Here is a 12,752-nt window from a genome sequence, read left to right as displayed (position 1 = left end):
GTGGGGTCTTTTCCAGATTCTAGCATGCACAGAGCTTTCTGCACCAACCTTTTCCTGTAGTTTACCTTGAACACATGAATTATGCCCAAGTCTAAAGGCCACAGGTGGCTGGTGCAGTTAGCAGGAAAAAAGACCAACTTTACGTTCCTCAGCTCTGTGATGTGGATGTGCTGGACACTGGTCAATAAAAAGGACAATTTTACGCTTTTGGCTTCCCATTTTTGCATCCAGAGCATGTAGCTGAGACTCAAAAATGCTACTAGTCATCCAAGCCTTCAAGTTTGATGAATACTTTGTGGGCAGTGTTTTTATGTTCCTAAAACATATGGGATTCTTACCTAAAACATATGGGATTCTTACTTTTACCAATTACAAATGGTGGCAGCTTTTCACTGCCATCAGCATTTGTCGCAAGAAGAACGGTAAGTCGTAATTTACTGTTTTTTCCTCCATGGCAACGTTCTCCTTTATAACTGAGTGTTTTGCTTGGCATAACACCATAGAACAGTCCAGTTTTATCTGCATTAAATACATCCTTTGATGCGTATAGTGTCCAAGAGATGATGACATAACTGCTCAGTTTTCCAGGTTTCAACAGTTTGAGTGTTCACACTTTTACTTTCACCACAGATTGTACGTACTGAACACAACATTATTTCTTTCTTTGAATCTGCAAATCCAGCCATTAGATGCAGTGAAATCTTTGATTCCTAACCTATCAGCTATTTGCAGTGCTTTCTCACGAAGTAAAACACCACTGATGGGAATATTTGCAGATCGTGCTTCAGTAAACCACTTTTTCAAAATCTCAATTTGATGTACGTACATACTTTCGCTTATTCGCGGTCGCTGCCCCACATTTAACAGAATTTTCTTCCACTGTCTTTGCGGTTTCTCAAAATCGTGTTCAGTGTTGAACACTAAATCTTAGTTGGTTAGCAAGAGAAACTTGGATACCCACGTGCGCATCATAGCGTCTCAAAATGTCCAGTTTTTCTTTTATTGTGAGAGTTTTTCTTACACTTTTTTTGGACATCATGAATACTCCCGTACTAGCAAATTATTTATATCAGATTTGGGGCAAAAATTTAAATAAAACTAACCTATCACTTGTTATGAATTGGAAAAAAAACGTAGCAGTATCGTCATCGTTGCCATGTTTGGAATTCACTACTGCCAACTGCTTCCAGAAACTTTTTTTTTTTTGTGAATTTGTTAATACAAAATAATTTATTAATTATAAAATAACATTTATATTTTTATAAATGATTTCCGAATTTTATTTATATTGCTAACACAAACGGCCATTTTATAATTTTAAATCACTAATATTAAGTTGCCAAGAAAAACTTACCTTCAACTAACCATTGAAGTGAAACGAGCTTGACCACACAGAGGAAGACGCCATTTTTGCTGGAATTAATTTTCTTTGAATAATTTTAGTATACGCTCAGTAATCACGTCTATAACTTTTAATTTAAAGTACGTACAGCAAAACCCCTTATTTGCACTTTTCATGGGGACAAAGTAAAAAAGTGTAAAAAGCACGATAGTGTAAATAAAGGGAAAAGTAAGAAATACGTTAAAGTTAATTAAAATACAGTCGCATCCTGCAGCGTTCATAACAAATACGGGCTACATTACACATACGCATTGCACTACGGTAAAAAAATTTAAAAAAAAAGGCCCGCAAATTGTAAATTCATCGTCAATATAGCGCGCCGTGCGTGGAGAAAGGTCAACGTACTCAATCAGCTGTTACAGCGCGCCTGCTGGCTCTCTCTGTTCTCAGAGCTGCGCATGCGCAGTATAACTTACTCAACGCTCCGCCCAGATTCGTGACGTTCCATCAGCAGCCAGCCAATAGATACGAGCTTAGCGGAAAAAAATATAAGCTCCACCTCCTGTGTATCAGTTTTGTCCAGTTCTAATACCAGTTTATTGGTATACGCACCAGTTTTCTCGCTGCCGTGACGTGTTCAAGTTTACGTTCATCTTGATTTCTTGATACCAATAATTAATTATTTACGATCGCCAGAAATAAATGGTTAGTTTAAAAAATATGCGTCAACTGTACAATACTTCCGAAATTATAAAATACGTATAAAACAGTTACCAAGACTCCGCTCATTTTATCTTGTGAAGTTTATGTCTCGTACCAGTATTTCGGCTAAGTTGTGACATAAATATAGTATCAGAACGTTTATACATTCGTGAGTTCACGTTTTTCCCTGGTACATTTTAGATTGTCTCCTGCTATAATTACTCGGACTTTTACACGCCTAGGCTTAAATTATTATATGTTTAGAAATAAAAGCAACTTTTCATGTTATAAAATATGTATATTTTGCGATTTACAATGTTCACTGCCGACTATAAAAGTTACGTTTTTCACAATGTTTTTAGGCCTACTATGGTTGTTACGTGACGTAAATAGCGCGATGGATTCGATTTTTGAGACGTAATTCGCGTGAAAGTATTGTATTGGATTAAATGGGAACTAAATGGGACCTGAAGAATATAGTGCAAATAACGGGAAAACGTAAATAACGGTAACGTAAATAAGGGGTTTCGCTGTATATAAATTTATGTATAAATATTTAAACGAATGGCACATTTTGTTTTAACTTTACCTATCGTTTCCGCATATCACAGAATACAGTAGAACCCCTATCATACACTTTTCAACGGAGGGCACAAAAATGGTGTATGATGCGGGAAAGTGTATGAAAAGGGAATGGCAATAATAAGATTTTTTTTCAATCTAGCATACCAGCACAATAATTGATTAAACTTAAATACATAATGTGTAAATAATTGCATTATATTAATGAAAGATATGAATTCATCATTATATATACATATAATAAAACCACCAGAAATGTAAAATACAGTCCATAACCAAGTAAAGCAGTCCTTTCCTGGAGGGGGGAAAGGTCACCAAGCCTAAAATAGAAATTAAAAAAATTAGGCTATTGTAAAAAGAAAATCAGAAATTTTTGCTTGTTTGTTTCATTTTACAAACAACTTTATGCAACAGAACAATTTTCAATAAAATGTTAACTTGAGAAACGTACAATACAAAAAAATCCGATCATATGAAAACAATAACAAACGGCTATATTCAGTTCAAAGATTAATGAATGCACAAAATATGAGATCCGTGCCTTGGTAAAGCGCGTTGACCATTTTCATAATCATTGCTAATTTGCGCCACTAGTCTCGCTTGGTGTTGGCCATAGATGCTAGTAGCGAGGTGCACAGTCTTCCTGATGCCATCCATATCTATGGTGCGATAAAGTAATTTTCTTACGTTTGCAAAGGTAAACAATGAACGTTTTTCAAAATAAAAGCATTAAAACGTATTTTTTCAGGAGGAATATAACAAAAAAATTTGTGAATTTTAAGACTTTTCCGCTTTGTAAAAACGTATGAAACGGGAAATTCGTGATTTTATAAGTGTATGTTCCGGGAAAGTAAACCATTGTAAATATAGTACTTTCGGCGGGACCAAAATTAATCGGCGTATGACACGGGAAAATGTATGAAACGGGAACGTATCATCGAGGTTCTACTGTGTTTAGACGTTTGACCGTATAGTTTACCGTGGCACCGAATAAAATTTCAAAGTGAAGGTTGTTTATAATAACAAATGAAGGTGTCGCGAGTACGTGCATGGACGTATTAGAAATATGTTCTAATGATAATAATCACTTTATTTTATAGTGTCCTTTCTGAACTTTTTCTGATGGTATTCTCACAGATGCTGCGCTGTTGCAACGTAAAATACGGAAAATGCTTCCGCAAATAGCGGGAAAATAATGCATTAATACTATAGGGGAAATGATGGTGCAAATAAAAAAAATACGTTAACTATGGGAAAATGCAAATCCCGGGTACTTGAAAAAGAGATTCTACTGTATTTTGCCACCACTGATACTTTTCTCCTACCTATTCCGTCACAAGAACACGCCAGTATCCAATATTTACAAGAGAAATAAAGGAGGTGTGAAAAGAGCAACAGAAGTACTACTGGTCAGACAAGACTAGCTCAGTGCCTGGTTGATAGGCTGGAAGAATTTCCTGTCTTACATTTCCTTGTGCTTCCACTTGTCAGCTTTATAATTTAATCTTTAACAGCTCGCAGTTAAAAATTCACTCCGCTGTAATGGCAAACATGTTCATTTGAACACGCTGTACATTTTAGTGTGAAAACCTGTGAATTTTTTGAAAGTCATCACGGATTATTTGTTTGTCTGGTAAGTTGAAAAGAGCTTAATTGAAAAACTATTTGACATGCCTACAAACTTTGTCACTTACTGTCATTTTTGAGCGCTCATATCTGGCGAAGCTCCCGAGCTGATTTGAGAAATAAGATGTGTGTTATGATTGCTGGCAATTAGCCGTAAGTGGAGGAAGTCACTCCTCAATTTATTTTCTTTCTTCTTTTAAAATGGTTGCAGTTACGGCAAAAATAAATAAATATTTGTACGGCCCTGTTATATTTTTCCATCAAAGAAATTTCGAAGTTTGTGATTTTTCCAGCAGAAATACTGCTGTGTGACTAAGAAACAAAGTTTACCTAGTTCAAGAGAATTTCAGAATTTTTTTGTTCTTCTTTTAGGAACATAATATAAAGTATTTAAACCCACACAAATCGTACACTGTGTGTTAAAAAATGGCATTTTTATAAGCTTTCATTGTAATTAATTCTGATTATTTATATTTTAATGATAAAGTTCGGTATATATTTGGCGGTTCCTGAGAATGTATTCGTGAAATCGGGGTTCTGGTGTGTAAGGTTGAATAAAAACATACAAAATAGAGGTGTTAAAAAGTTTCCAAAAGAGAATTAACACTTAAACCAATATTCTAATTTTGCATTTCATATCAGTTTTATTGTACTCCACAAAGCTAGTAAATAAATTTTATGTAACAAAAATATTATTTTGTATCTATTTAAAGTGTCAACAAAAACAGTGACCCAAATGCGAGACCGAAATAATGTAGCATTTCTATAACTATCGTCATAATACACACCACGAAAGAGTGCAGACTATCAAATGTAGTTTACTCAGCACAAGAAAAGTGTGCTCATTGTACAGGCATGATACCAACCTGCACACAGTGCCGATGGTGCAGATAATTGAAAATGTGTCTAAAAGAGATTTTACACATTGACTAGCTTTGTATTCCTGTCAAATAAGTACAGTTATTTTTGAACAAATAATGGTTTCTTCCATTTTGAAAGACAATTTATACGCAGAACTAAGGTTTTGGCAACATTGTACTTGTTATCGAGAAAATAGCAGAACCTAAACATTTGATCGTATTATATGGGAAATGAATGATACTTAAGAAAAATAATTGCACAAATCAATCACTCTTCCACAAAAATAAATAAATTGTAGATTCTTTAAATAAAATATATATGGTGGTGTTAATCATAGCCGTTAAAAAAAACTGAAAAGTAAACAAACATACGCAGCATTGTGAGAATTCCATAGCATCACTGCTCGTCATTTCTACCTCTCCCATGCCGTCTCCCCTTTTGGCCATTACAACTTATAGCATGCTACACTACATACCTAACTTCCCCCCCGCCCCCTTTTTTTTTTAATTGGTAGGGACTGGAAAATGTCGTCGTTTTGAAAGTGCAAAAAGCAGTGGTTTGAATTCTTAAAAGCGGTGTTTTCATTTCGGTGTTTTCACCAATGTGGTTTTTTTGTGGATTCCCAAAATTAACAGTCAAAATTAATATGAACATTATATATTGATACAGAGATACTTGTAAAAACATTCTTAAAGCCTTTACAATGAGGAAATTATTATTTACTTATCGTCATATCTGTACATAATTTTAGCTTCTATATTTGTTAGTAATGCTCTTATCAAAAAAATTCACAGTTTCCTGCTTGTCACAGATCATAAAACACAATATAATATTTACAGCTGCAAAGTTGAATTCATATGTAACACTAAACACATAGACATGGCATACAACTAGCACACTAAAACAGTGTTCAACCTTCAAAATAGATTTCACTGAGAATAGCTACATTTTCAGCATTAAGACGCTGTCGTTGGTCACTTAGAACATAACTGTACTTAGAAAAAAATCGTTCGCAGTCTGCATTTGCACATGGCAACCATACACTTTTCAAAGCACCCTTAGAAAATTCTGAATGATTTACAGAAAGAGACAATAATATTGCAATCAAATCCAGTGATGCATCACTTTTGTCTCTTAACTGTTTCTTCACCAAGAACTGAAGCTCTTTATAGCCTTGAAGCAATTGACTTTCATCGCAGTCCTTGAACAATGCCATTTTCTTCAATTTTTTACCAAGATCTTTTGTTACTTCCGTAATTAAAATCTGTGCAGGGTCAAAAACACTCAGTTCAGAATAAAGATGACTTGCAGGATCACTTGAAATTAAAGCTAGCAGCTTAGTGTATCCATGTGATGCAGCTTTTACTAAGGCAGATTTAACCTGAGCTTTTGCAACATCTCTCCCACACGACTGCAGTGCTAAACATGTTTCTTCACCAAAATTTCCTGCTTCAGCAAGCTGCAAAACTTGCTCAACTTTGCGTAGGTTACCACACAAAATGTTGCTACAAGGATATGACGACCCTTCCAACAACTTCGTCAAGTCAACAATTCCCTTTGCTGTTTCTTTGATGAAGGTAGCCTGCACCTTAACATTAAGGACCTGTTCCTGTGACAAACTTGCCAAATACTGAACTCCAACATTGCTAACTGATGCTATGTCGTCACTCTTCATGAACTCAACAATAGCTTCTATGTAGTCGGATACATAGGCTACAGACTCGTACCATGAAGACCATCTCGTGAGGACTGGCACTGGGAACAGTGGAACCCTTCCAGCTTCATATTTATCATCCAGAAATTGCCGGAACAGATGCTTTCTCTTTCGAGTGTTCAGGAACGCACTCTTGATTTTGGAAGTGGCATTTTGAAGTTCAGGAAGGTGCTTTCCCAGAACATTCAAAATCAGATTGAGTTTGTGCGCCCAACACTGAATCACTACAACATTGTCCGACATCAAGTTGGTAAGTGTGTCAAAACACTTCCCCATGTATCGGGCTGAGTCTGATACTAAGGCCAGGACACTGTCATAGCTAATGTTATATTTGTTCAAAGAATCAAGAATAGCTCTTGAACAACTTTTTGCATCAGCTGTTTCAAGAATGTGGACATCACCTATTACAATTTCAACTTGGTGACTGGCTTCTATAATCTTGAAGATTATAACGAAAACACACCGACCTTGTTTGTCTGTTGTTTCATCGCAGCATACCGCAAGGTGCTTTCCTTTGACCTTCTCCTTGATGTTTTCTTCCCTTTCCATATTTAATCTGGGAAGGTGCTTTTCTCGCAAAGTCTTTACACAAGGCAATGCGCCAGATCCTGAAAAAAAAATTTCCTCAAAATTAAGACTACCATTAGCATAGTTTACTGGCATAACGATGTACTTCAAGTTAACTGTTGTATATTGGGTCAATTGCAATTTACAATACTGGACATTTGTAGTTCAGGAAAACATTTTATTTCCTAGGTTAGTACTACACTCGTTCAGGTATTGAAAACAAAATGAAAAGTTTGTTAGGTTAGGTCAGCTACTTTTAAAAAAAAGTTAATTGTAGTGGGGATGATTGGTTAGTTCAAGTACATTAAAAACAGTCCGGTATCGCAAACTACAATAGACCTGTTATATCTGAATTTTTACTTACCTTCAATAAATTCATTCATGAAGTTCACCATGTGTTCATTGTTAAGTTTCTCAAGTGGTATGTTAGCCTTTACAAATGTTTCTGTGACACGTTTTCCAAGATAATCTGCCGATTTTTTGTCTTTGACAACTTTATTAAAGCATGATGCAACTGATGTTTGTAGTTTTGTAGTCTCTTCTTTTGTTGCTGCTAATGACGCCACGTGTTTTGCCGACTTTAAATGTTTTTCAATCGTGTCTTTTCGATCCCACGAAACTTTTGTGTTGCAAAACTTACACATAACCGTGCTATTATCTGTACAGTAAAACCCCTCCTTCTTATACTGAAATGCTCGATCCCTTGCACTTAATTTATTCCGCATTTTTACTCACTCACTAGTCACTATCCAATTAATAATCTTGTTAACTTGCCGATTTGCCCGTCGGAGTAGAAGCCAAAGTGAACATGACGACAGCAGCAGTTGCACACCAGTGAAAACTATTCTCTTTCAAGATATTTTTTTTTTTTTCTTCCGTGGATCCCAAGGAATTAAAAATAAAAGTGTTTATATCCCCCGCAGTCTCCATGTAAATAATTTTATCTTTTTTTACCGTCACTTTTTGCCCGATGTATTAAGTAATTTTATTGTTATGTTCTCCGTAATTACGTCCCAAAGTCCCACTCAATGGCGTGTTAATTTTAATCATGAATTTAAGTTACTGGCTAGGAGCGTTATCCGTAGGCTATAGCAGCAAAAAAAATGGCTGCGATGACTGGCGAAAGGAATGGTTTACACTGGCGGACTTTTATTTAATTAAAATGAATCGACGTCACGTTAAGTGTTTCATATTAAAGCGGATGTTAATAAATAGAAAATCGTAAATTACTTAGCAATGATTAGCATCGCAAATTATTATAATACATAATAACAATTAATTATAAGTTTTACCCTTCATGTTTTTTTTTGGTTAGGACATTTATTTCCTTACATTTTTTTATTCAAACGAACATATTGTTTGTGAATTGCTTCGATGCGTGTGACTGCGACTTATTTTTATGATTATGATACTAAATTTATAATAAATAAACCTTTTCGTGCATAGTTTGTTAAAATTCGTAGAAATTTCGTTTTTTCGCAACTAAAGGTATTTTTCGCGTTTTGCACTTAATTTCGCGCGAATTCGTGAAAATTTTGTGATCGCGAAATTTTCTAGTCCCTATTAATTGGCTGTCTTCCCATTTGACCGCTAGTGCATGCGATGGAGTAGCATCACTGCTGATGCACTCTCCTCTCCTCTACCAGTTTCCCCACCATGTATATAACTTTTCCTTCGTGCAATCAGAATTTTTGTAACACTTGAAAATTGTAGGCTCCTCAGCAAAGAAGTTGCACTTTGAGAAGTTAATTTTCAAAACTGCAGCCACAGTGGTTTAGACTAACTACAGTAACATGTCTGGTGCTGCTGACTGCTGTATTTACAAAAATTCCCAATCTCACCCAGCTCTGATTATATTTTATGAATGCATCAAGTACCAAAGCAGCACGCAGTGCAGTAACCGATCCCCCTAGCTCCCACAAATTTAAAAAAAAATTCAGGAAGTTCTTTTGAAAGTGCAAATATGTCGTTTCACTGTGGTGATTGAATGATGCATGACTTTGTCTTTAATTGATCTTTTTGTTTCGAAAACAGGTTTTTTTTTACACCTTTTTAGTATTTTTTAGATCAAATAATATTCTATGGATATATGTATTGTCTGTCTTTATTTACGATGAAAGTTGTTTGAAAGATGTTTGTAGTTATTTGTTTGAAGCTTGTACTGAGCTGTAGTTGCTTGGCAGTGGATCCGGGTTAGTGGCGGTGACGGAGTGTGGGTGTTGTGTTGCAGCCGGGAAGTTCCCGTACATCATGAAACTCTGCTTCTCATCTTCGCGGTCCATCCCCAACACCATGCGTCACCCCAAGAACGAGATGCAGGAGGACGAAGATGAAGACGAGTAGGCCGGCTACACACACAATGTCACCCCAGTTCTGGCTACTTGATCCTCATTTGTCTTGTTTTATTGTCGACTGCTGTAACAAAATTCCTCTTATGACATTTCAGTGTTTTAATGTTGTAGTAATTACAGTATCATTAGTTTCTTAGCATGTGTTAACTTATAAGTGGTGAAGTACTTTTTTTTGTACTCTTTTACCTTCATCTTATTGTGTAAAAGTATTTTTAAATAAATAATCATTTCTTGATTTGTTTAAAACATTTGCTTAGTTTTTATGTAAGTGCTGGATTAATTTAAGTTAGGTTTTTATACAAACTAATTACAATATTAAAAAATAGTACTATTTCGTAGCATCCTTGGTAGCAAGATCTGTACTGTATCTTGGCTGGCCCTTTTTTTTTGTTTAATTTGAATATGCCAAGTTGTTGCGTTTATGAGTGTGGCTGGTTTTGAACATTTACTTGGTGACATTTTCATTGTGTGTGGGTGAGGCGACCAATATTGTTTACGGAGACCATTAATAAAGACATGGGATGGGAGAGATTAGGCTGAATGTATTTGCTTGCTCTTGAAGAAGCTATATGCCATGTGAGCAGCGTTCAGAACGAAGGAAGGCCAACAGCGCAGTTAGGCGTGTCAACATCCGATTTAGTCAAATCCTTGTGTGAGCTAGATCACAGGGTAACTCTAAAACATATCAGTATAGTGCTTAAATATACTAACTAAACGTAGGTTAAACATAAGGATGAAATGCTATTTTCAAGTGTCATTCCTGAAATTTTTAAATGGTGTCATTGGTGTTTTTTACATGTTGGATGTTGATGTGTTGTATTTGATTGTATTAAGTTTGCTTCTTTCTGCACTCCTTGGTCTTCCTCCTGGTTCACTGCGCTTGTATTCCATGTTTCACTGCGCTTGTATTCCATGTTCACAGAATTTGTCTGCCAAGTGTGTGTTGGGCCCTTTCTCCTCGTCGTCATATTTATTATCGTATAAAGACAGTAGGTAATAGCTAACAGTATCATGGTAGGTGTTTAGACAACTAAGGATAATAATATATGGTTAGAATATTTTTAATTTTTGATTAGAAGGGTAGTTAGTTTAGAATCACGTAAGAGTTTCTCCTAGTTCGTATGGTTAGTTTTAGTTAAAAAAATTTGTAATCTTTTATTTTTACAGTGAGTGATAATCCTTGGGAATTTGATTTTTGTACTACTCAGTTTGCTTAATGCGCAACGGGACACATTATTGTGGTAAATTGGCGTATCATACTGTGCTGCTGATGGTGGCCATTTTCTTTCTCGTCGTGACAGCGTAGTCAGACACCTTCCCTGACGCACACTACAGTAACATGGTTTACAGTGTGTTTTCTCTGTTTGATGTCGTATTGACTTGGGTAATGCTAAAATAAGATTCTTCTTCTGGAAATGATGTATTGTTTTCACTGGAGTGCAGTTCATAATTTAAGGAGGTTATGAACACCAGTTTTGCTATTCCTGCCAGTTTAAGGATACAATTACTTGTGGATAAATGGTTGAATGCATTACTTTAAAATTTATTTTGTCTTGGTTCTCATGGTGGGGTTAAATAGTGTTTGAGATTTGCTGAGTGATTTGAGTTCACTGTTATCATACCATTTATTCTCAACTGTATTTTTTTTTTTACTGGGAATGGATTTTAAATTCTCGTGAGTTTTTGGTGAGCGAGGTATATTTATGTTCACATATACTTTTTTTATTTTTCAAATTGTTGCTTATGTGTTTGTTGAAAATAAGTAGGTTGTAAAATTTCAAGTCATCTCTTGTATTCTTGTGTATTTGGCATTAACTTGTAATACAAAGTAGATCTTAACAAAGCTGGTAACTGTTATAGTAGAAAATAGGCTCTTAGCTAAGTGAGTGGTTTTTTGGTGAAAATTCTTTGGTGAGTCATCTCACGCCTCTTTTGTGTCAACCAAAAATGGTTCAAGTTTTCAGAAATGTAAGTGTGAAAGCGTGCAGTTTGAAAAGAAAGAAATGTATGAAAATATACCCTTTAAACCAGATAATGTTTGTATATCATTAGCTTAAACTAAATTATTGTATATTATCTCTCTCTCTCTCTTTACTGAGTAGTATAAACTTACTGTCCAGTAACTTTTAGGTAAGGTAATTAAGTGTAACATTTGTGGATTGCAGTAGTTTTGAATGTAGCAAACACAATCTTTCCTTGCAAGTAGACATTGAAAGTGATAGGGCAATAGTAATTTTAACATTTACAAAGAGCTATGAAAGTCAATTATGAACCTGCTACTGAACTAAGAGAATGTAGGATTGTGAAAACCACTGCATACTTAATTTTCTTCTAAGTTTTTGCGCAACCTTTCAATACTGCTGCTATAATGTTCAGTATAGAGCATTTGTATTATTATACTACAATCGGTATGTTAACAGATGTTCAAATTTATTATTCATTGGGAATATTTGTTGAATTATGGACAATTTTGATGCAAGGGTTTTTTTTCCCTTTCCTGAAGAGAGAAGAGGGGAGTGCTGTGTGTATCAACTCTGTTGTGCGAGGTGGTGAATGTGTTTGCAAGGTTTTATTTATGCAGTGGGTACTTTTTATTGTAGAGAACATCAATTTAAATTTTCAGGTGAACTAAAATATTGACAGTAGTAACTGTTGAAATGTGTTTTTCTTTCAAATAAAAATGTTTCAGTGAATAGTTTTAAGTTGACTGCACAACTTGTATATGTAAAGTGTATCAGTTGACCATAGGTAGGTTTATGTAAATAAAGTGGCATTGCCAAATGTAAACTTTTTTCTGTTGTATGTTTTATTATTGATTGTACTTAAATGTAGTGTTTAGTTTTAGGAGGTTGAACTAAGTGAGGTTGAAAGTTCAGGAATTTTAAAATTTTCACCTAGTGCCTAAAGAATGATTAAGCCTATTGATAAAATAATTACTCTCATATATTTAAAGACATATTAGTTATTACCCTTCATTTTTCCTGGGAGAATATAAGTTATTTCTAAT

The 12,752-nt window shown here is 35.1% G+C and overlaps 1 protein-coding gene across 5 annotated transcripts in view; it reads left to right on the top strand.

The window, feature by feature from the left end:
* LOC134536713 (heterogeneous nuclear ribonucleoprotein L) overlaps positions 1-12,537 on the top strand; it is a 204,046-nt gene extending 191,509 nt beyond the window's left edge. For all 5 annotated transcript variants that reach the window (XM_063376583.1, XM_063376585.1, XM_063376587.1 and 2 more), the window contains one exon: positions 9,625-12,537. In XM_063376583.1, coding sequence (XP_063232653.1) covers positions 9,625-9,737 — 113 coding nt within the window. In that variant the 3' untranslated portion in view covers positions 9,738-12,537. The remainder of the gene's footprint in view (positions 1-9,624) is intronic.
* Positions 12,538-12,752: the final 215 nt, after the last annotated feature.

Source organism: Bacillus rossius, chromosome 11 (assembly GCF_032445375.1).
Source record: "Bacillus rossius redtenbacheri isolate Brsri chromosome 11, Brsri_v3, whole genome shotgun sequence".
NCBI classification, from domain to species: Eukaryota; Metazoa; Arthropoda; class Insecta; order Phasmatodea; family Bacillidae; genus Bacillus; species Bacillus rossius.
The sequence above is the reverse complement of the archived record's forward strand: the minus strand, read 5'-3'. Positions and strand labels throughout refer to the sequence as shown.